The sequence below is a fragment of the Pimephales promelas genome, chromosome 7 (assembly GCF_988280905.1).
Source record: "Pimephales promelas chromosome 7, fPimPro1.hap1.1, whole genome shotgun sequence".
In the NCBI taxonomy this organism is placed as follows: Eukaryota; Metazoa; Chordata; class Actinopteri; order Cypriniformes; family Leuciscidae; genus Pimephales; species Pimephales promelas.
Window position 1 is genome coordinate 34,503,650 of NC_142775.1, and position 26,378 is coordinate 34,530,027.

At 37.1% G+C, this 26,378-nt stretch overlaps 1 protein-coding gene across 1 annotated transcript in view; it reads left to right on the forward strand.

The window, feature by feature from the left end:
* Positions 1-26,378, forward strand: part of ube2e3 (ubiquitin-conjugating enzyme E2E 3 (UBC4/5 homolog, yeast)) — a 44,372-nt gene that overhangs the window by 12,193 nt on the left and 5,801 nt on the right. The window contains exon 4 of the mRNA XM_039683651.2: positions 25,102-25,234. Within this exon, the coding sequence (XP_039539585.1) occupies positions 25,102-25,234 (133 nt within the window). The remainder of the gene's footprint in view (positions 1-25,101; positions 25,235-26,378) is intronic.

Genomic DNA, 26,378 nt, shown 5'->3' on the forward strand with positions numbered 1-26,378 from the left:
CTAATCATAAATACAGAGCATGCTCACAATAACAGTTTAAATAAATAAAAGAATGATTTAAACTATGGTTTACTTCTGAAATAAACATTTAGATTAAATATGCCATTCTCATTAATGGAGTTAAAGACTTAACTACATGAAATCAGAGAAGTTACAAAAAAGTATATTCAATAAATAGAAATAGACCTATTTGTTGTGGATGCAATGCTTTTGAACACTTTTCCTCTGGCATGCTGTTCTAATGTATAGCTAATAGCAGATTGTCTGAGAAAATTTTTATGCACAACAAGGTCTGTCTGTTTCCATTAAAATATACATCAATTAAAAATACTATTTGGCCAGTGGAATAGATTGAGAAAAACTTTCTCTGAAATGTATTTAACACTATTTGATTTATTTATTCAAAAACAAGGCAAGGATAGGCTACTAAAAAAAAATTATGTTTGTAAAAATGTGACGGCACATCTGCATTTCATATTTTACTAACGTCTTGTACCGTTAAACAAGTTATCACGTGGATGAATAATCTTATGCAAATGATATGCAGATGAGGATATGCATAGTAAAACTAGTCGTTGTAATCTCCATATATGGTTATTTCGGGGAAGAGACGCATGTGCGCGCATTCTTCCGCTGACTGGGATTTATAAAGTGAATTTTGCGCAAGTTCTGGCGTACGTACGGTTTTATAAATCTGAAAACTTGTGTGTACTCAAATTCTGCCTTATGTGCGTACGCACACTTTAAGCATGAAATCTATGCAAAGTTTTATACATGAGGCCCCTGCAGACATGCTGATAGTCCAGAGCTCCGACAATATATAGCTTTCTCAACATTTGTTTTATTAAAATAAGTGTCTAGAATGGTGATGACTTCCAATTTTTTTTTTTTACTTGTTTGTTGCTTTTGTGCTTGATAAGGGAATGGTAGGGCCATTTCCTTTGACTGGAACTGCAGACATTACGTCTATTGTGTCAGCACTCACAAAAGCGAAATGGTCTGAGCCGGGTCTATCAATAGTCAGCGATATCCCTTGCCCCTGTGTGTCTGCCTGAGGAAGCTGGCATGTTTATTTCTACAGATCTGTGTTAGTGCTTTGACTGCGCTTTGTTGAAGCTGTTATTTTTTTGTGTTGTTGAACGTTCTGCCCTCACTGTGATAATCACTTATCAGAGTGCTTGAAGCCTTGGTTTGCTGGTATTGTACTTCATTTTCTTGAAGTAAAATGTACTACGCACCAAGAAATTACGCATCAAACCATGTGCTTGTCATCTGATTTCCTAAAATTGAGTCAATTTCTTGAAAAATATTAGATGAGTGTTTGTATTTACTGTGCACAGAATTTCCATAGTCATGGGAGTTTTAAAAAAAATGCTTACCAGACCTTTGTATGTCTTGGAAATATATTGTTAATTTTTTCCTTTTTAGTATAAAACCTTGATACAGTTTTATATGCAATCGCAAGTCTGTTATTAATGATTTTAAATGTGACTTAATCCAAACATATTTTGCTTTTAGAACTAGTTTATTGTTTGTTACACTCTAAAAAATGTTGGGTTTTAACCCAATTCTGGGTAAAATATGGACAAACCCAGCCATTGGGTTAAAAATGTAATTTAAAAATGTAACCCAATGGCTGGGATTGTCCATATTTTACCCAAAATTGGGTTAAAACAATCTCTCTTTTCTTTCTCTCTTTTTTATATTGGTTTGTTTTTGTATTTTTAGATAGAATTAAGTAAATATATAGCATGCTGAACAAAATTATTCTAGGAAAAATTGCATCTTTTTAAATTCAATCCTGCTAAAGCCATTCACATTTAGATAACCATTGCATCACATCTCAAGTTTTTTTTTTTTAACATTTGCATTTATTCATTTAACAGATACACTTATGCAAATTGACTTGCAAATGAGATCATCACAATCAGTTTTGAGCTGTTCTCCACAAACATTGTTGTGTCATTAAAAATACCTTCATATAATTTGGTGGCTAAAATAAATGTCCTTGTGCATTGTAATGGAAAAGAAAACATATTCTTAAGGCAAAAAAAGCCAAATTTAAACGAGTTTGGACCCCCTTCTTGTCTAGTGTCAATTAACCCTAGAAAGCATTTTCAGATTTGTGTCAGTTGAACCTGAAACCAGGCTAATTGCACAGGGTTTCCGTTTCCTTGTCCAATTCATTCACACAACCCACTGAATAGCTGGTTTTTAAAATGTGTAGTTTTGTGCATCCCTGTCAAGAACTGTCTCATTGTTTCTCTCTGGAAATGCAGCACTATTCTGACATTGGAGGACGTCCAAAGCATGTATGTGTACATAAGCAGTACATGTCTGTTGTATTCTTGTGTCCGCCCTGCCTGTTAATGGTGCATGATCCTCCCCCACCCCCACGCCGCCGAGGGCCATCGCTCCATCACCCACTGCTGATAAGACAGGAAAATCATGTCGTGGCTCGACCGTTTGGCCTGGTCTTTAGATAACCACCCCATTGCACCTCACACTGTGACTGTGATAACCAGAACCTTTTCTCTCACCCACACACACACAGCTTGTTCTCTGGTGCCATTACATCAACTGTGCTGCCCTATACATCTCTTGGTTATGTTTTGCAGATAGGTCGGGATGTGTAAAGGCATGTTGTATCATCTGTATGGTTTTGTGGGCCTACTGTATGAGTTTTATTTTTTCCCAAATTCTGTTTTTACATTAGAATTTTTCTTGAATCCAGCTCTGGAGATCATGTTCATGTGGAGTGCCCTCATATAGTGATATAGCAGATGCTGAAACCAACAATTGTCATGTGCTTGAGTGTGTGTAGTAGACGAAAACCATGGCATTAATTCACATAGAGACATAGAATAGAATTCAATTTATTGTCATTGCATGTCACGAGTACAAGCAACGAAATGCAATTGCATCTACCCAGAAGTGCTTTAGCAAGAATATATTACAAGCTATGTACATGCTATGAACATTTTATTTGTAAAGGTTAATAAATATATATATATAAAAAAAATAAAGGCTATGACAACTATAAATATACAATATGCAGATGTTAATATTAATAATTAATATTGCATGCAATAATTAATAACATGCATGCAGACTTCATATTTAAATAGCAGTCTTGCACTGTAGCCCTCAAACCATATTCACTTTATAGCCCTTAATCCTGTAATTGTGGACAAATGTGGGCACAGAGGACTCAGGTGTGATCCTAATTATTATAAATGTTATATCACTGTCTTTGATAAAGTTTTGTCTATCCATTTATGGTATTTTTTATTTTTATTTTGGGGGTATTTTGGAATTTATATTTACTTCAAAAAGTACCATATTTTCTATGTAAATTATTTCAAAATAATACAGTAAATTAATTACTATGTAGTTTTATTTTTTATTTTTTTTAACTACATTAAAATATCGTTTCAATAAGCTCTTAGAGCTAAAACCTAAAGATTTGCTGTCACTTTGTATCTTATTTTGGTTTATTTTAGAATGCTTTAAATTAGTTTTGGTCTTGGGTTTCGGGCCTGGAGTCCGTGATTTTCTACATCCCAGAAATCATAGATCTCTATTTAAGGGCTGCAGATCATTAAAAGGCTTATAAAGCAAGAATCATTCCTGTTCAGGCTCGTTAAAGTCGTTTATTATTTATTTATGACACCACCGATACTTAAACACATTGTTTAATATGGGGTGTCAGCCCCTCTGTGTTGTATGCTCTCAGACCAACCCCCCATTTGCTGTGTCTCCTATGGAGACGTAACCTCGTTAGGCCATTACTGCTGGCACTATAGCCCCCATGACACTTGGGCTCTCAGGGGCCGCATATTATGATTCCTGCCGCTCGCTGCTGGGGTATTTGCATTGTTTTGACATGAAATTAGCTCCTATTCAATGGATTTCACAAGTGTAGACTTAAATGCTCAATAAAGCTCTGTGATTTCTTCATTCTTCAGAGCTGTACTGTTCATTTCCTTTGGCTTGTGTATTAGTTGAAAGCTGATGAATAATGAGCAGATTTGGGAAGTAACTAATGTAGTAAAGTGTTAAGTGTAGCTTTGCCTTAAAGGAGTAGTTCACTTTTAAAGAAAAACTGCAGATAATTTTCTCACCCCCATGTCATCCAAGATGTTCATGTCATTCTTTCTTCAGTCGAAAAGAAATTAAGGTTTTTGATGAAAACATTCCAGGATTTTTCTCCATATAATGAACTTTACTGGTAACCAAACAGTTCAAGGTCCAAAAGACGTTTCAGTGCAAACTGCAAACTGTTCAAAGGGCTTTAAATGATTCCAGATGATGAATAAGGGTTTTATCAAGCGAAACAATCGCTCATTTAAAAAACATAAAAACAAAAACAAAACAAAGTTTAAGTTTTATTAGCTCAAATGCTCGCCATCTTTTTCTGAGTCAATTTCTAATTAGTCAATTCGTTCATTGAATGAACCAAATGACTCGAAAAAAGATTCATTCATTTTGATGAACAAGTTCGAACAGGAGAGTCAGAACAGAGCAAGGCGAGCATTTGAGCTTATAAAACTTAAACTTTGTTTTTTTGGGGTTTTTTTTAATGAGCGATCGTTTCTCTTGATAAGACTCTTATTCATCGTCTGGAATCGTTTAAAGCCCTTTGAACAGTTTGCAGTTTGCACTGAAACTGTCTTTTGGACCTTGAACCATTTGGTTCCCACTGAAGTGCATTATATGGAGAAAAATCCTATGTTTTCATCAAAAACCTTAATTTCTTTTTGACTGAAGAAAGAAAGACATGGACATCTTGGATGACATGGGGGCGAGTAAATTATCAGAAAAAGTTTTTTTTAAAGTGAACTAATCCTTCTCAAAGGATTAGGGTCCTTATGCTTTTGAAAAGTCTCTTATTTGATCAGACAGTAATATTGTGAAATATTAAAGTTTTAAATAACTTTTCTATTTTAAAATATATTTAAAATATAATTTTTTCTTCATGGCAGAATTTAATTTTGAAAACAGTTGTGCTGTTTATTTGTGGAAACTGATTTTTGTTGTTATCAGTTTTCATAAGAACAGTAATTTGATTGCTGAACAAAACTATTCATTTCTTAAAAAGAAACAACTTTTCAATGTTGGTGTCTTTTGTCACGCAGCTTTACAGGATAGCGAGGTTAGACAATTAATTGCACTCTTTTATTTTCTTCTCTCCCTCACATACCAGAGAGAAATCTGATTTATTTTATCGAATCCGTCCATCCCTATGGTTCATTTTAATGACATGATGCTACTATTCAGCTTTAATTTTGTTAGATACTTTTTTGGGGGGTTTTGAATAGATTAGCTACGTTTTCCAAAAGGTTAACTTGACTGTAGGTACTTTAAATGCATGTAACTGTTAATGACAGTTCAGAGTAGCAATGAATAGATATGAGGTGTTGTAGTGTAAAGTCACTGTGCCAGAAATCAATTTTCGCCTCATTTCTTTAATTGGGCACCTTCATCTTCCAGTGATTTTCAGGTTTTACCTGTTGCTCTAATGGAGAAACAAATCATGACAGTTTTATTGTGTGTGTGTTTCTAATGCTGTCTTGTGACATTAAGCGGTCTCAGATTCAGTAAGAACTAGACAGCTGCAGTAAGTCCTTATGTAATGGGAGAAATATTTAGCCAAATTGTTATCAGATATCTTGATATGGAGTCACAACAAGTAAAATTTGTATTGCTTCTTTCATTTTAATCTCTCAGGAAATGGGTAAAGGTTTACAACAACATGAGAGTGAGTAAATGTTGACAGTTTTCATTTTTGGGGCGTGAGCTATTCTATTTAAGGATGATTTCATTGCTCTTGTCCAAAATGCATTTGATTTAAATGCAGTTATAGTTTTGAGAATGGTGTAGTTGTGTAGGAACATTCCATTGGATTCGAGTTTCATGTCAGTACTGTTAACAAAACAAATCCTCCTGTCATATAAGCAAATGTTTTGCTCACTTGACTGAGTGTCACACATGCTCACCCACCATTAACACCGAGCATGCTTGTGTGTATGTAGGACAAAGGAGAGCCACGGGTCCTAAAGAGAGCCTCGCTGCTCTGCACGGCTGGGACAAAGGCAGGCAGGCCCTTAGGCCGAGCGCAGTCTCTTTCCAACACACACACACACAAAGGGAGGATCGCCTTCAAAGCATGTCAGCTCAAATTGATTAGGCATTATCACAGTTCTCCCCTTTGAACTTCACAAAGGTCCTTTTTTTTAGCTCAAAGTGGCTTGTCAAGGAGATGTCCTTCAAAACGCCACTGGTTTTCAGACAGGTTTCTATACTTCAGTCAATAGCACATGTTCAACCTACTGGTGTGTGACCAGATCAAGGCCGTTTCTTTGCTTATTATATTTTAAGTTCATGTTAATTTAAAGAATTTGTTTGTGTGGATTTGTACTGAGTAGATTTCAAACATGAAAACTCAATTTCTCTCTTCTATTGTGTCATATTTTTCAGTACAATGGATCATCAAACTGCATTTTTAGATCAGTGTTATTTTAGCATGATGTGTGTACTTTTGTATTTAGGAATATTTTTAATTTATATTATTTCATTTCAATTGTAATAATTTCAATTGTACAACCCCAGTTTGGGAAACCCTGGTCTTGATGCTCTTAATGGCCATCAGATCTCTCACAATCCACTATTAAAGAGTTCATTAACACAAAAAATATAGAATCATATTTTTTATAAAGCGGTAAATTATGTTGTTGTTTTTTTTGTTTTGTTTTTGCGCAAACAAAGCACTCGCGTTGCTTCATAAAATTTAGTTTAAACTACTCTGTTCACATGGATTACTTTTATTATGCCTTTACTACTTTACTGGGGCTTGAAAATGGAAGTTGCAACTGTAAATGAAGCTCTCAGATTTCATTAAAAAGATCTTCATTTGTGTTCCGAAGATGAACGAAAGTCTTACAGGTTTGCAACGACATCAGGGTCAGTAATTAATTAATGACAGAATTTTCAGTTTTGGGTGAACTAATCCTTTAAAAATCCTGACAGATCCCATGGCAACAGGTCTCAGCTGAGGGAGCTCAAAGATCTTTCTCTCTTCTCTATTCTTCTTTCTTTGATGGAAGTGTGGTCTGCTTGTTTAGTGCTCTGATGATTTCATGATTGTGAGATCTTAGGCTGCCTGATGGTGGGCTTGACGTGTTTAGCGGGGTGAAGCTGCCTTAAAAAAACGCTCCGCTGGAGCAGGATGTGTCCTTTAATCCCAGGAAAACGCATACAGTAGGTCCTGCCATGCCATAACCCGCTAAGGTGTCATGCCGCAGATGGGATTAGGTTCTCACTCATGAAGCATGTGGAGGTTTTGCATCTTACAAGTGAGGGCTGAGCGAGCGGGATATGCAACCACTAGAGATTTTTGTATATTTTGTATTGTTTATATATTTGTAGCTATTTAAGTGCGTGGGGGGATTGATAAGAGTTTTAATGTTTTTGAAAGAAGTCTCTTATGCTCACCAAGGCTGCATTTATTTTAGTAAAAATTACGGCTGTACAAAGATTAATCACATTCAAATTAAAAGTTTTTTGTTTACATAATATGTGTGTGTGCTGTGTATAATTATTTTGTATATATAAATACATACACATGCATAAAAATATTTAAGAAAATGTGTTGTTCATATATAAAATATTCATATATAATATAGATTATATATACATACATAATCTATATTATATATAAATATCTTTTGAAATAGATATATTTTTTAAACAATGTAAAAGTCTTTTGATGTCACAAGTATTATTATTATTTTTTAAATCAGTAACTCTTTAGTTTAGGGTACAATTTTCATTTTATTCTCATATTAACTAGTTGCTTAGCTTGCATATTTCTAGGATATTGGCTGTAAATGTACATACATATTCCTCAACAATTGACTCTACTATTCAATAATAGTCATTAGCACATTATTTAACTTATAAACACTTTTTCATTTGAATTTTGAGGAAACCTAATCATATTGTGATAAATCATTACTGTGATTTCTAATATGACTCATACTGTAATATAGGACTGGTAATACTGGAGATTATGCTAACAGATGACTTAACAATAAGCACTAATACGTGTAGGCCATTTGCAGCAATGACTCTCTCACAGTTATGTGGCGTGTACTCTGAACATGGACTCTATGTGGTTAGCGCTTAAAAGCTGCTCTAAATATTGCAAGGAGTAGAGAAAACCACTTAGCAAGTGTATTTTAATAGAGGTGACACACACACCTCTCAATCAGGGTTCTCATTTTTTACAAATGTTATCAAGAATCAGACCGGCACGCTGGAGAATTTCATAATAATGTTTGTTTATCTTCAATACAGCATAGAACTAGTACAGTTATTGTGATTGGAGTAATTGTAGCTCATTTTAGCCTAACAATGGAAATCTCTTAATTCATAAGTGTTTGAGTAATGCCAGCATGAAATGAAAATCCTTCTATTTGTCCTCTATCCTCAATCCTCCTAAAACATTGACTGAATTGCTGGGGTTTGGTGTATTAGGATGATGGCAGAGGAATGTTTAAATTTCTCCGAACAGATTATGATTACTGTTATTGTTTTATATTAACTCACTCATAAACTTTTCTCAATTTCAGTATGATTTTTTGGGATGTCTAGTGCGTTGCATCCAAACTGATCTGTTGAATTTCTTTTGACTTTTGCTCATTGACATTGGGACTATCAGGGACATTACAGTTTATTCAGTATTTATATTCAACATTTTTTTTCTTCCAGTATAAAGTTACATTTGGCATGAAACAGAAATTGTGATCTGTGTAAAATGACGTTGTGAATGAGAATAATGTAGGCCAAGTCTTTGGGAGTGGGAGGATAAGAGATTGTTTTTGATTTAAAATGACGAGGGCACAACAATATAAAAATATTTGCTTAGAAAAAAATTATTTATATTAAACACTGCAATATTCTATAAAAAATAAAAATAAAAAAAAGAATTGTCAATTTGACATGGTGACTTGGCTGTGGACTAGTATCTTGCATGTGTCTGCATGGCATTTGCCAAGCTTCAAAACTATTAGTAAAAAAAAAAAAAGAAAAGTAAAATGTTGTTTTTTACTATTTAGTTGCACGATTAATAATTAAGATCGCAATCTCGGTTTTAAAACACACAATCTAATTTGATTCTATTAAACCTTTGACAATCACAACGAAACATTGAAATCTGTGAGTCATTGAATCTTTCATTCAAACAGTTTTTATTTTTTTATTTTTTATTATTAATAATTCAGATTTATTAAACATTTTAAGTAGAGTACAGCAATTAAAATTTTTTTTATAAAACGGATAATTCCGGTCCTTGATTCTGATTGGTCGAGTTGCATTCGAAGCCGTTGTAAATTACTCAACAAACATACACCTGTGACCGCATTACAATTGTATAAGCTGATTTCACACCGCTGCCATTTTGAAATCGAAAGTGAGGCTCAGGTGGGAAGAACCCCAGAAGTACAGATAAACAACAATGCCTTGGACTACCAACCTGAAGCTACTGCCGTGATTTACACTATTGGATGTTAATATCCAATATAGGATATTTATATAGTTTGTTCTTGCTTATTTTTTTACGTTCTGAATTATATATTGAAATATGACAGTTTTAGAATAATTCATTTCTTCATTAAACACATACAATACGCCATCGCATTCGCGACTCTCCTATGATTAAAGGCGGCACTTCCGGTTTACTTCCCACCGGAGCCGCGCTTTCGATTTCAAAATGACGGCTGCGCGAAATCAGCGTATTACTGTGCAACTGCCGTTTGTGACTCTTTGTTGCTGCATGTATGGCATGGCAACCTCTTTTGGAACTACATTGCAGCTAAGGGGGTTTTATGTTGTTTGCCTAACAACGCCCCTTAGCTGTTCTAAATTCACTGTAAAACACGACTTCGGGGGCTTATTGCTTTAGTCAGAACCTTTAGTAAATTACGTTATTTTATTCTTGTCTGTTCATAATCCGTGATCTTTTTGAAATAAACATTGTGCAAAATTATACAATTTATTGGTTTATTGATGCATATAAATAAAAATGATTCAGTACTATCCATTTTTTTGTTTGTTTTTGTTAATTTGGTTAATATTGTTGTGGATTTTTAACTAGAATAAAGAGTTTTGATTGCTATGAAATGGCTTAAAAACAACTATTCCTATAACATAAATATCAGTTTGATCTCTTTGTTGAGTGTGTTATTATGCTCTCTTATTCTCTGTTGTCTCTGAATCACTGCCTACAGTCCTGTCATCATGCGCTCCCAGACCTCACAATCAGCATCGCAAACTCACGCTCAGTGTAATGAATCACTGTCAGCGTTCAGCCCAGACAGAGCAACTTCATCAAATCACACACTAGTTCTTAACCGGCACGGGTGGGTGAACTTCACCCTTAATAGGGAAAGAAATTAACTAGGAATTGCTGCAAAACCTTAAGTTACAAAGATATATAGAAAGGAATTTTGACACATTTTATAGTGATTTGACACAGTTCCATAGTGATGAAACTGTCAGACATCCACATTTGCCAAGTATTCACGGTCCCTAAGGCATCTTTCTTAAGCCATTTTTAAAAATGCCAGCTCCTTTCTCTGGACATCAAGAAGAGTGGGCATTGCTCAACTTATCCCACTTCCTGTTCCTCTACATGGCAGAGGGCAGCCCGACTGCTCGCGCTGCTTATCTGAGCTGTCAGCCTTCATCAATCTGCTCTACATCATCATCATCACAGGCAGATGCGGCGAGTAAACGCTACTGATGTCTCAGCACAGGTTTATTTATACACACTGGCCATATTGACTCAGGGCTTATTTTTGCCTTAGTGGCTTTTCATGCTGAGCAGAGAGAGGCAGCGTTCGTCCAGGGGTCCTGTATCAATGCACTTCAGACCACTGAAATCAATAGCCCTTCTCCACCAATAGCAAGGATTCCAGGGCACACAGCATTGGTATTGGTATCAACCAAACAACCTCTTTATTGGAGACCTGAATGTTGCTGATTAATTATGTTTTTGTTTTATGTACAATATTATCTGGACCAATCATTTTAGTCCTGACACAGTGAAAATTGTGATTCATCCGTGAAGAGATCAATGGAGTGGCAAACTCCCATCTAATGTGAGCATTTGCCCACTCAAGTCGGTTGCGACGACAATCTGCAGTCAGGTCGAGACCCCGATGAGGACGACGAGCATGCAGATGAGCTTCCCTGAGACAGTTTCTGAAAGTTTGTGCAGAAATTGTTTGGTTATGCAAACCGATGGTTGCAGCAGCTGTCTGGGTGGCTGGTCGCAAACGATCTTGGAGGTCCTGGGCTGGTGTGGTTACACGTGACCTGCGGTTGTGAGGCCGGTTGGATGTACTGCCAACTTGAACGCCTTTTGAGATGGCTTATGGTAGAGAAATGAACATTCAATTCACAGGCAACAGCTCTGGTAGACATTGACAATGGGCTTTATGCCCAGCTGCACTACTTCCTGAACTTCAGCCAGCTCCTTGTTTCCTGTCTGCCATTATTGGCCAAATTGATTAATTCAGGTTACCTGACCTCAGTAGTCATGGCAACAATAATCAGACACACCTGAAATTAATCAATTTGGCCAATAATGGCAGACAGGAAACAAGGAGCTGGCTGAAGTTCAGGAAGTACTGCAGCTGGGCATAAAGCCCATTGATGCTCCCATGCAACATCTGTGGCATTGTGCTGTGTGATAAAACTGCACATTTTAGAGTAGCATTTTATTGTGGCCAGCCTAAGGCACACCTGTGCAGTAATCATGCAGTCTAATCAGCATCTTGATATGCCACACCTGTTAGGTGGATGGATTACCTCGGCAAAGGAGAAGTGCTCACTAACAGAGGCCACGTTTACACAAAGCCGGGTATTTAGCAAAACGAATATTTCCCCCTTTCCGTTTTTAAAAATAACATCATTCACACACCCGCATAAATACGCCGTTGAGCGCCGTCATAACTTTGCCAAACCTATTGGCGGCAGTGTAGGGGTTAAGTATAAAGCCATACAAGTAGGGCTATTCGATTCGATTTCGATTCACAAGCTTGCAATTCGATTCGATTTCGATTCGATTCAATATCGATTATTTTGGATATCAGTTACAATAAATGGCAATTTTTCTCAAGGAAATCAAATCTCTTAAATGCTGTAAACTATGGTCTATATATATATAGTCTAGTTGTAGCCTACTAGGCTTCATTAACCTAATATGAAGGTAATAATTAACTGTTTTGTAGCTATACAAACACTTAAATTACACTTTTATTTATTTTTATAATAAGCGCAGATTGAGTGAATCAATGTGACATGATACGGATTTCGATAAGTTGTACTCGATCTTTTAACACACTTTCAGATGCTCATTCATGTTTATTTCGCGCTGTGACTGGTATTATTAACCCGGAAGAGAGATCAGCTCGGCTGCTTCTCTGGAGCTGCGCCAGAGCGATCTCACGCCACAGCGCCAAAACGCTATTTATGTTTTTGAATTTCTAAAGAAAATGGACGTAATTTGAAAATTGAGACTTTGTTTCATATCAATAGTAACAAAGCAGGACAAAGATTAGTGCGATTTGTTGGATGTGCGCAGCCGCGATACAATGTCTCATTCATTCAAATGAAACAGGATGACTAATCGATTCTTGAGATTTAAGAATCGATATCGGTTTGTAAAAATGAGAATCGATTAATATTGAGAAATCGATATTTATTACCCAGCCCTACATACAAGCCAATCAGAATCCTCAGATCGACAAGCGAGAACCTAAAACGCCGTTTCTCCCAGTTCACACGACAACACATAACCAGCGTTTTCAGAAATCTCCACTTTGGCCGGAGATTTTAGAAATAATCGTTTTCTGTGATAAAAACGGGGTTTTCGTGTAAACAAGAGGCCAATCCGCAGGGAAATATCTGCGTTTTCCCTTCGTGTAAATGGGGCCAGATTTAAACAGATTTGTGAACAATATTTTAGAGAAATAGGCCTTTTGTGTACATAGAAAAAGTTCAGCTCATGAAAAATGGGTGCAAAAACAAAAGTGTTGCGTTTATAATTTTGTTCAGTGTATATACAACATTTTACTTAAAATTTTATTTCCATATAAAATTAGGTTTGTCTAATAATTTTTTAAAAGATAACATTGTATTTACATTTTATATATGCATATACATTTAACGTATGTAAAATTTTATCTTTTGAATATTTTACTAATATATTTTATTATTCATATATCATAGGTTCATCTTATTAACATTAAAATAACGTTAAATATAGATGATACAAATATCTGCGTACTTGGATTGCTCTCGCTAAAGTGGACAGATTATAAAAGGCCGGTTATTATTATCAGCCGGTAATATTTTCTCCATTCATGTTTATTATGTTCTTTTGCCTACATTCATTTTCTCTGAACAGTCTTTCATTTGCTCATTGATGTAAAACAATGCGTATACCGATAAATAATGTACGGCGATAAAAAGAGAATATAAACTCGGTCATGGTCTGAATGAAAAATACCAAGCGCATCTGAAAAGCATTCACAGCTGATTAGATTACAGCACAACCATCAGTGTGCGTTCCGTCTTCGTGAAACGCTGAGGGTATCTCATTAATTCCTACTGAACAGTTTAGCAAGTACAGTGCTGCATTTCAATAACCTGCTCTAAATCAATGTCTGCAGGAATAGTGTTGAAAGAGAGCAAGATCTCTTGCTTTCTGCTTGATAAATGGACCAGATTGATCTAACGTGTGTGTGTGTGTACAGGGTGTGTGAGTGATTCTGCATATATTTGATGTCACAGGATGTTTGTGATGGGTTTATGCGATTGTGTCATGCTTTTGGAAAGCATCAGTCAGATAAGCTCCATCTTTTATCTTTGAGTTGCTTTTGTCGAATATGTCGTTCTGCTGTAGCAGAATAATAGTATTACTTTAAGGTGCTTTTCCAGTGAATTGAAGTCTCTGGTGTTACATTTTTAATGCTGTCTTTGCTTCGTGCAGTTTTGAAATGAGGCAAATGTAATGTTACCCACACTAAGAGAAAAAATATGCTTCAATCATCTTTCCAAATCTTTAAAAAAAAAGGCAAAATGAAAAGCTTTATTCTTCTGAGGTAACCAAAATTTAAACCGTTATTACCTAAAAACTTGTGCCCTCTGGAATCTCATTTTCATGTGTGCACATTTAAACTTGCAACACAAGAACTAATGATTTATGGTATCACTGATGTCATGATGCTTAGCATCTTCCCCTGGCAAGTTTGAATATATGCGAATGCGATTTAAAAGACTTAAATTTCAAATAAAGACTTAAATTATAGTCTGTTCCTCACAATTCTCCCTTTTATATATTCAGAGGAAAGCAAAAGCTTTAAGAAACATCCCACTCAGATCCTCAGCAGTGAATTAGCACATGAACAAGCACTTATCCTGCAAAGAGGTTTGTGTTTATAACACCATGAATATAAACTGGATGTGCAATGACACTAAGATTCTTAGGAAGGCGTTGGTGAAAACATTATTAATGTCTGTGGACTTCCTTATGTTTTTTCTTGAGATTATGTTTATGTTTGGCAAAGAAGTAGTTGTCACGGTCTGTACCAAATGCTGCTCTTGTGTTGCTCAGTACATTGTGTCCTTGCTTTGGTAACGTAATGTCCCATAGATCATCAGGTAGCAAAAGAGGTCACGCGACCACAAAGAGAACGCTTGTTTGAAGCCGTTTGAATCATACTATGACAAATGGTAAACACTGTGGTTTCGTAAACTTCATGAGCAAAGACCGCAAGTAGCCTGCGTGTCAAGTATATTATTTGGGACAAGGCCTCATTGTTATTGCTTGTCACTAAATATTTTTATTTTTATTAACTTTTTTGACTTTTTCTCCATTGCACTCTCAGAAAAAAATGGTAAAAAAGCTTTCACTGGGATGGTACCCTTTAAAAAGGTTCTAATATGTACCATTTAGATACAAAATGTGTGCCTTTTTTGGAAAGTTACCGCCCCAGTGACAGCTTTTGAGGAGGATAGCTTTGAGGCCACTCAAAAGTTTGGGCTCGGTACGATTTTTTAAATGTTTTTGAAAGAAGTCTGTCAGGAAATCTGTCAGTAAAACTGTAGTATTAATACAAGTAATAATGTCAGACATTTAAATGGCATCCAAACTAAATAAAAATTTGTCCTAGAATGAGAAAGGCCCTCCCCCTAATAATACCTACTAATAGCATCTAACTAACAATTTCAAGTAGCAAAGTATAGTTCATGGCTGTAATGCAAACAAAAGCCTGAAATGTCGATATGCCCTTCGCCAGCTTGCTGGAAATATATTAACAAGTGATATAAAATGGTGTTTCCCTGATAGTGAATTTTTTTTCTCTCTCTCTTTTGTTTTCGTCAGAGGTTACTGATGTTGACAAATGATGATGTTCTGTTTTATTCTTCTCCTTTGCTCTTTGTATGGTAATAAATTGCCCTGAATTTGACATTTTAAAAGCTGAAATTATAGTTATTCATGCAATGTCATCATAATTACAGGTCTGACTATGACTTTATTCCAATTGTCAGATAAATAACCGAGGGGGACACTGGCAGGCAGTTGATTATAGTTGTGTTTGCCAGCAGGAGAAGAGGAACGGGGGGTTGATAGCTGAAAGAGAAAGTATAAAGCCCAGCCCCAGAGGTTAGTGCATTAATTGTGGCCAATTTTAAAATCAGCATCAGGTCATTGACTCCGCCGCCGAATATTACCTGACATTTCTGTGTGTGTTCGCTGGGAAATGTAATGTTGAGTGGCGTGTGAATTATTGCAGCATAAAGCGAGAATGGTTTTATTAATGTTATGTTTTAATTGCTGACATATTCCCCTGTGCCCTGCTGTGAAGTGTGAGAACATATATTTGAATGGTTGCTTCCAAATTTATAATGGATCTATGTAAATGTATGAGGATTTTTGATGTTGCTGTTTTATGGAATTGATTGATATTGGAGCTATGGCTTAGTGGTTCACACATGCATGGATGTATTGGACTGTGATGCTGATACGGGTGACTTGCCATACAGCTTGCCTATTTTGTCAATTGTTGATATTACTAAGTAATAATCATGATGAACAGTAGGGGTGTAACGGTACATGTATTCGTATTGAACCGTTTCGGTTCGAGGCTTCCGGTTCGGTACGGATACAAACCGAACGATTGCTTGGACCATTTTTCATGCCGGCAAAATTCGCGCTGACGCGGCCAACACAACGTTGCGCAACATCAAATGGCAAGCGTAATGAAAGCAGAACGAAACTGCGCTACTCGTTATGTGCTTCATGGATCGTTTATCAGTTCGGACCAGCAACAGATCTGTGCAGCGCGAGCCGATCTCGATCAAGCAACACTGTTACCACACCGCGCTAAAGAGATCCGGTAAAGAAAACATTTGAATTCGCCACTGAGGTAATAACATCGCTGCGAGATCTAGTGAGAAGCATTCACATTTCTCCGTTATTAACCGCAGATCTCTATTAGATCAAACAGCGCTGTCATGGAAACCAGGAGAAACATTGTGCCGTGAATGAACTAGTAATAGGCCAACTTTCGTCCACAGACCAGCAACATTCACCATGGATTTAATATAGTAACACTAACTGGAACCAGTTTGGCTGGAATGGTGAAATGCTTTCAAGTACTTCACACATCTTTTTCCAGCACTTCAAAATTCAAATATTATATAAATAAATATATATTTAAATGTTAATTTTAATGTGATGACCAAAACATTATTTGTTCATCCTTCAAAGATGAACCCCATTTATAAACCTGAAAGTTTCAAGATCTAGGAAAACTCACACTTATTTAAAAATATATTTTCTTTAAACAAATAGGAAATTTCTCTGGCATTTCTTTCTTTTTGCTGTATCGAAAACGTACCGAACCGTGACTTTAAAACCGAGGTACGTACCGAACCGTGATTTTTGTGTACTGTTACACCCCTAATGAACAGATATATCCGGTGAGCTCTTATAACAGGTTCTGTTGTATACTAGCACTGTGAGAAGTGATTGGGAGGATGTGCGGACTCGATTGTCTTTTTTCCATGAATAAACAAACACTGTTAAGTTGTCTTGTTTGATACTGTGAAGCAGCTTTGATACTATCTGTATTGTGAAAAGCGCTATATAAATATATTTGACTTGACTTGACTCCAGAGATTGCGTTAACCAAATATTTCCCATTATTGACTGAATTTTTATTAGCAGTGATGAAATAATCTGAAGGCCATCTGTCATTTTGACAGATTACACTGAGTGCGATCTATTGTAACTTGTAATTCCCAATCCCACTCTGTCCAGTTGGTGGCTATTGAGTGCGCTCCAGTGTGGCAGCAGAGCACAGGTTCAGGTTCCCTCCAAAAATTGAACAACTGCCATGAGAAGTGGGCTGAATTTGAAATCACACCCTACACCCCTCAATCAATATTCCCTATGTTAGTCCACTAATACAGTCCACTTAAAAACAAGTGAGCGAATCCGGACAGCTGTTGATCATACAGCGGTTGTACATTCGTTATTGTGGTGCAATGTGTGATTGAATGAGTGCACTCAATAGCGTCCACTATAGTTTCGGACACTACTACAAATGGTTGTCCCCTAAAATAATGCCCTATTTTAAGGTATAGACCTTATTCAGAGCAGCGCCATGACAGGTATGAAAGTGAGGCTGTGAGGGATAGTCTTACCGTGTTTCCAATGGCATCCGCTGTAAAAAGCTGAATAAAGCTCCTAGATTACTTACAATTTTCCACAACTTACATTGTCGGGAGTTTTTTGTCAACTGTAATATCTTGGAAAGATATTTTTCCAGTGTTTCATGAGCAGAACAATCCGAAAACACATTAAATAACAGTACAGCCCATTGAAGAGATGCAAGTCTATCCCTCACAGCCTCGCTTTCATTCTCATTAAAAATCAAAGATGGCGCTGCCGTGAATAAGGCGTATAGGGGCGATTTCAGATTCACCCGTGGTTTATCCGAGGCAAAGATCAAAATCAGAAACAAACATTCATCTGCTTTGTTTGGTGTTGAACATGAAAAGTGACGCAGAGTCTCTGTTCATCAGGGGCCGTATTCACAAAGAATTTTAAGGCTAAATGTAGCTCCTAACTGGCGAATTTAGGAGAAACTCGTAAAAATAATGGGCGTGTCACTCTTAACTTTAGGACTCCTAATTTTTTTCCACTAAGAGTAATTCAGGAAGCATTTTAGCACTAAAAGTAGCACCTAAGTCTGGGACAGCGAGTTAGAAATCCTCTCGACTTCTTTTAAGGTCTTCTTTTAAGACCTATTCACAAACGATTGTAGCGCATACCATCGCCTCTCGCAGTCGCCCGGGGTCCGCGAAACAAGCGGGAATGCTGCATTGATCTGCAAACATATCCTCTCCCATGTCTCATGCTTAGTTTAGCTTGATATCCCAGTGCCGAATTTCACTTTCATTATGTTTTTTTTGTTGTTGTTTTTTCTAGCACAACTGGGCCAGCAGCAGTAACTGATCCTGTATCCAGTTGGGCTTTCTTTTCCGTTTTGGCGAGTTCATTATCCACCGTCATTCAACTATGACATTGCTTCAATAGAAGCAACATTTCCTTGCTTTAAGTAGTCTATTTAGGCTAATAGGATGTCAATTAACCAAGCAAGTGTTAATGAAAGTGTCGTTTTTCATTATTAGGCAAGTTACGGTTTTCATTGGGGTATTAGGCTACCTTGATTTAATTTAATTTAATTGACGACTTTTCTCTCTCTCTGCTTTTTTAGAATTACACTTCACTGGGGCCTGCACAAACATGTCATTATATATGCATTTCGATGACATTACTATTATTATTTTGTGTAGGACAGACATATTTAGATGTCATAATTCCATGATTTGTTGCGTCTGTGTTATGTTCCACATGATGGCCCTGTCATCTAACAAACCAATCACCGTGATCATTGCAAGGAAGCTCGTGCATGAGAATAGACGTCATCCATAGCAACGAAGACTTAGCCTGGATGCCAGCCCGAACTCCGCCCACAACATTTTTTGGTCGGGAAGTTGGGTCTGGACTTGATCCATTGAGGAGTAATTATGATCAGTCAAAAAATGATCGGGCCAATCAAATTGCCAGGGCGGGCTTTATACGATGATGGACAGATGATCTGCAGGGACGTAATCATCACGTCATCAAAGTGCGCTTTTCAAAGATGACTGCAGCTGGAGAATTGAGATGTATAGATTCCGCTGTCGCGTCTTTTGTAAAAAAAATCGACAGCGTATTCATTTTAATAGACAAACAGAGAACTGCAATCAAGGCATTTGTCGATCGAAAAGATATTTTTGGTGTCCTTCCTACATGATTCGGGAAAAGTTTAACTTATCAGCTGGCTCTGACGGTCGTTAAGATGATGGGACGTAATGAAAAGCCTGTGGTCGTTTTGGTTTCTCCTTTGGTGGCACTCATGGAGAACCAAGTAAAAGAAGCAACACTCGTTATTTAACTTCTAAAATAAATAATGTTAGGCTCCGTTCTGTATTTGAAAACTGTGCTATGCAAAGGAGTTGACTTACTGCGTTGCTCACATTGGTTGTACTGTAGGTCTACCGACTATCCAATTGAGTGCTGGAGGTTTTTTCTTCTTCCTGGTTTGGTTACGACACGCCTCATAATCAAAGCCCAACGGAGGAGTTTCAGACTCATATTCTCTCTTGAATATGAGTATGACGAAGTCAGGCTAACGAAGACGCACTCTTAGTTTAGAAGTTGTCATTTTTCCTTACTAAGAGTAGGTCTGAAAGTACTCATAGTGGTAAGATAAAATTCTTTGTGAATACGGCCCCTGTTCTCTTCTAGCCTACATTCTTGTCCTGTAAGTCCATGTTTAAAAATTAAAAATGTGAATGAAAACAAAGGCTATTAAATGTCTCATCTTTAACTTATTAAAATTAAAATGATGGGAAAAAATAGATTATGACTGCATTAGGAAAATGACAGACAATGAGAAATTCTAACGCAACCTCTGGTGTGGACATACTGTTTCTGACTTTTAGCACTCTTGTCACATCTTACTTAAATATTTGTTCAGATATTTGTTTAAATTACGTATTAAATCGCTTTTCAGTGTATTTTTCCTCGCTCCAAATCAACAGATTTGGGAATCAAGCTTTATTCTAAGCCATTTTTTCAAGCCAGATTATTCCAAACCCGGATGAATGTCTGTGAAGATCTGTGTATTTAGGCTTCTAAAGATACACTTTAAGTTTTGACAATAGTATTTATAAAATAAATCAATAAAACCTTATCATATTTTTTTTAGTGTTGTTATGCTGTAAATTGGTAAAAGACTGTAATAGGTTGTTCGCACAGTATGAGCTCATTTCATTGCACTGCTTTTCCATTATTTTAATGGAACCTGTAAGGAATTGAAACCGTGCAATTCCTTACAATTCTCCTCCAATTCAATTTACATTTTAGTACCTGTGTGCATTTGGCTATCCAAATCGACTTACATTGCATTCAAGGTACACATTTTGTCAGTCCTCGCTTTCCCCCCAGGAATCTTACCCATGACCGGGTTAGCGTTGTTAGCCCCATACTCTAGTCTACAGGAAGGCTTTTTTTGTACAGGAAATTACCATAATTACCTTTTACAATTGACACTCTACGGTTCATAAACCATTACCTGTAATGTATTTTCAGAGGCACTGGTGGATAGGAGATGCACCGTGGTACAGACGTGCCAAACTGTGTGAGGCGAACTCGAACAGTAATACATATTTCACTATTAGTGGAACCTTTGGTTTCCTTGTGTGTACAGAGGCAGGAGTTTGATGTAAATATTAATACAAGACCACAATGCAGAATAAGACTCATTCTCCAGTGCTTCGCCTGCCCTCACCTTCTCTCTGGGTAATCTGAAATTATAGATGGGGATTGATAAATGTTTTATGTTTGCACTTAGGTTTACTTGATTAGTTTCTCAGGACTATCTTCTGTGTAATCCGCTACACCCGGAGCTCTTCATAGACTAGCTGATGGATTGGTGAGCCAGCAGGCTTCGATTTCCCCAGCCACAGCGGTAGCTTAATATCATAAAGGCTTGCTCCTTTCAAGAGTGTGTAAGAATCTGAACGGTAGCTTGTTTTGTTAAATGGTTGAAGTTTGCTCTGAAGCGTTAAAGGATAACAAGTCCTTGCTTGGTCATTAAAGCAGTCTCTGCAGAGAGAAATGTGTGCTACAGGAAGTGGGCGAACTGCAAACACATTTGAGGTGATTATAGTGTGTGTGCGCCTCGAGGGAGTGCTGGATTACACAATACCCGAGCCCAGAGCCAATCGCAGCAGTGGCAGAGCTGCCTTCCATAGGGTCGCTGGATTATCGAGGTCGCCCCTGTTTTTGAGCAGGATTACTGCCTGAAAATCAGCACTAACATACTTTCCAGGTTATGTAACATCGACACTGGGTATTTGTTGTAATTGCATCATAAATGTGTTTACAGCTCCTTGTACCTGCTTCAGGTTTACCTGAAACCCCTACAAAAATCTTTTGAGACAGTGGCAATCTGTTGAAGAGAGACATTTCCACAATGAATTTGAGATTGACGCAATTAGCTTGAGTATTTGGGTTTTTATTGAGCCTCTGGGGACATGGGGAATGATGGGAATGATTCAATGCTTTTGTGTTCTCTCACAGAAGAATTGCGTTTCCTCAAATCTTTGCGTTCACTTCCAGAAGCACTCCCACAAAAGAGTTTTTCGAGCAAGCACAAAGTTTTTCTGAGAACCCAAAAGTTGAGTGAATGCAAAAGTTTCTTGCGGGAATATTTTTCTTAGATCTCTTTTTTTTTTTTACATGTCCCATTAAGGGCTCTGTAGGGTTGCACCCAGACCAGTTATTTATTTATTTATTTTATTTTTTAATAGTTTGACCTTTATTTTAGGTAATGCATTATGTTTCACTGTCATTGTGAGTTTTAGTTTTTTTCTATTTTTGGTTTATTAGTGTAGATTTATAACATATTATGTAACACATATGTTGCCTTTATATTTTAGTTATTTGTAGTCATTAAACTGTATTTTAGTTTAATTTGAAACAAACCAGTGTAATTGGGGGGGAAAAACAGTTGTTTTCATGTAGTGTTTTAATTTTGTATTGAAGACAAAGAGTTCAGAATGCATTTACCATCTTCATTAATAACTAAACTTAGCCATATTTAGCACTCTAAAATAGAATTTATGATATATTCTGCTGCTTTGTGAAAAAATCCCATATCATTAATTTTACTCTGTATAATTTGTGTAGTTTTGAGCCTTTTAACTTGTCATCTCCTATGTGAATCTCTTGTATTTTCTGGAAACCATGTGGAGGTGATTGTGTTTCCGAGAAGCATGTGTCAGCCTTGGCCTCAACAAACAGGATTGTCCACTTGATTGCCAAGAATTCATTAGAGTCTAGAGGACTCGTTCTGCTATTAACAGTGGCTTTTTTTCAATCATTTGCCACTGTTATGTTCTTGTTAAGAGTTTGCTAAATCTGTTACGAGTGGCTCTTCAACGTCAGCATAATTGCTTCAAATCTTCACAGTCCAGCAACAAGAGGGCAGGCAGACACTTTACCATAGACGTTAATATATAGAGCCACATTAGCGGCAGATGCTCATTACTGCGATACGTCTGTGCATCCACCATATTGAAGAGGTCATGATCAGCTTGTTAACAGATAAAAATTAATTGACAGATGCGGCAGCTTTCCCAAGATTTTCACCAGATTTGGTCGTCAGACAATTTTGCATATCAAATAGGAAAACACAAAATGTGTTAATATGAGTTTTACAATTGGGAAATGATGCTGTGTGTTCAGGGGGGACTTCAAATCTTAACAGGCCCACCTATCTCACTTATATACAGTAAATCATAAGAAGGTTTCAATAATTCATTTGCATGATTCACTTTCTATTTCAACAAAATCTATGCACTACTGTTCAAAAGTTTGTGTTGGTATGATTTTTACCAATGTTTTTGAAAAAAGTCTCATGCTCACTAAGACAACAGTAATAATATGAAAAAACAGTAATAATATGAAATATTATAGCATTTTAAAATAACTTATCTATTACATGCCCTTGATGTTTTTTGTGGAAACAGTGATAGTTTTTTCAGGTTTCTTGGATTAATAGAAAGTTCAAAACAACAACATTTAATTTAAAACAGAATTAACAATATTAATATTAATATCTTATAATGAATATAGGACTAACCTGCAGGAAAATGCTGTATGGTATACTATAGGCAGTTTTACTCTCTGCTTAAGAAATGCTTCTGTTTATGGTTGGATGGACTTAAAACAGTTTTTTAAGACAGCTTTTCAACTATAGGCTTCAGACAACCCATTGACTAATCGATTATGAAATGAAGTAGTTTTTCCACATCCTTATGGTGAGATTGCACATTTCCTTTCATCTGAATTTAGTTGCTCTGCGGTAATGCTGAAAACCCCTGACAGGACCGGGGCAAAGCGTCGCGCCGGCATGAAGCTCACCTCGCTTTTACCAAACACCTTACTGAAGGCTTGTCAGATTGATGTTTAGAGGCGTTAAAAAGATTTTTCCATCTCTCCCTCATTTTTTTTACGGTTATATGATTCACTTTGACGTGATCTAAATCCTCTCTAAATGTCATGTGTTGATTTTATGGCTATAAGCGATGGCCAAAGACAAACCCGCATGTGTTTGTGCAGTTAAATGATCTATGTAGCAAGTTGTTTTTGCTTAATCTGCCATTTATTGCTCTCTGCTGCATTCAATGCATTTTTTCGCCCTTGCTGCGGTGCGAGAGAGTCCCGAATAATTTATCAGGCTCAAAGAATTAAGTAAGCTACATGGTGCCAACGAATTGTTCTCTTACTCTTCACGCCGTCCGTTCCTATTATCTTTCCGCTTTGCTATAATCCCGCTTATTCTCGGCCCTCCGCTTTATGCCGAGTTGGGTTTGACAGCCGTCTTCTCTCGCTCTGAAGCATGAGTGGATATCCAGTGTGTGTGTAGGCTGGTGACTTGCTGGCAGAAACGAGCGTTTCATCACATGCTAATTGAGCAATAGATGCCGGGGATAAGTGCCTGATACATTCACCTGTCTCCTCCATTAGAGGCAGGTCTCTCCAGCAGACCATCTCTCTGAGTGGGCCTTTATTTTTTCCTTTATTGCCTGTATTTTCCTCCATTAGCCATATTTGTGTGGTTGTCCCTTTACCTCCATGACATGGGTTGCAGACATTTGGCTTGTTCTTTAGGCACCACATAATTTGCTCCGATTTTAGGGCATTTCATAACAATCCCTGATGCGTTTTCAGTCTAAAGATTGTGTCGTACTAACATAGTTCTGCTCTGACCTGTCAATACAAATAGTATATAATCAAAAGCACCGTGGAATCAAAATTGAGAAATCTTGTGAGGGCGTGAATCTGTCATTCACATGAGATGAGATCACTGCAAAAGCATTCCACAAACATCCAATAGATTCCCCATTGATAAAATCAAGTCCAACCCTACTATTTTACTCAGAAATACGTCACAATAGGGCAGAAAATACTAACTCCACTTCAGTTTCATGACTGTTTTAATAGCTGTTTTTAAAAATTGAATTAACCCGCCATTTTATTTCATTAATATTGTTCAATGCCACATGTGAGTGACCCTAAATGTGTCATTCTCAATCAGTGCACGTCTCGTTTTCTTTGTCTGTGTCCAAGAACGATCACCTTTCAATGTGTCCTGCGATTGTTGTCCATGTGTAAATATATTCATGCCACCTTTGTGCTGCACCTGTTGTGGTGTCAATACTAGATTAATAACATGTTATCATTTATTATTATCCGTTTGTATGTTGGTAGACATGGAAACTGACATAAGGGATGATTCTGTCAATCACCAGTGCTGTATTCTCAAAATGGCCAAATATCGGATGATATTTTAGTCTTGTATGTATGATACTAAATCACATTGGTCTTTGTTTGTGTTTTTTCAGTGCGGGACCCAAGGGCGACAATATCTATGAATGGAGATCCACCATCTTGGGCCCTCCAGGTTCAGTCTATGAGGGGGGCGTGTTCTTTCTGGATATCACCTTCTCTTCCGATTACCCCTTCAAGCCACCAAAGGTACAGTATGGAAGCTTCTCTTCCTTTTTATTCATTATTTTTAGGTATTTAAAGGTGCATTAAGTGATTTCTGAGAATCATTTTTGAACACTGTTAATATTTGAAAGCAACAAGCTTTATAAAGCAAAATAAAGTTTTGTGAAAAATAAAGCAAAGATGACAAACGAACATCAAGAAAGAACAAAAAATGAACATACAGTACACAAGTAGGGCTGGGGGAAAAATCGATTCTTGGATACATCGCAATGCGGACATGGACGATTCTGAATCGATTCACAAATGTCAAAAATGTATACAAATATATAAATAGTTTTATTCTACAAAGCTTACAAATGGTGTGGGTCTTGTCCAGCTCCTCTCCCCCTTCAACTTCATCGAAGCCAAAATATTTCCACACGTCAGCTTATATATATATATATATATATATATATATACGCATTCTCACCCCAAGGCGTCACCTTTGACCATGCTTCAATATTTGACGTTTTAGGCGCCCTTTAGCGTCACTTACATGACGCGATCCTACGGCCTCATCTAACTGACGCTAAAGGAAAGCGTCTGTTAGAGGACGCGGTTAGGTTTAGGTGTGGGGTGGGGGTAGGGTACACGCGATCCTAGGGCGTCATCTTACTGACGCTAAAGGGCGCCTAAAGCGTCAGATATTGAAGCATGTCCAAATGCTTCCCAAGGCGTCAGTTAAGTGACGCCTTGGGGGTGAGAATGGGCTGATATATATTGTAATGTCTCTCAGCCTTCATATCTCCCTCCCGCTCATAAACCTCCCTCCTGCCGCCTCCTGTGTATACGCCCCCTACTGCTGATTGGCTAGAAGTGTGTTGTGCTCGGTCTGATCCACTTTCATCAGCGTTTATCAGAAATCACTTACTGCACCTTTAAAACAGGGGATTCTCAATCCTGCTCTAATAGGTCTACCTTCCTCTAAAGTTTTCTTACAACTCTAATCAACGTTTTTGAGCTCACTTGAGAAGTACAGGCACGTGTACAGGTTTCAAAAGCTAGTGAGCAGCCATCATGCTGTCTAGCGTGTAGTGCCTACATATGGCTGTTGCTTTCTAAGGGAGAATCCTGACTGAAATGGATCTTCATAAGTGTATGACACGTGAAATACTTGCCAAAAGAAGGC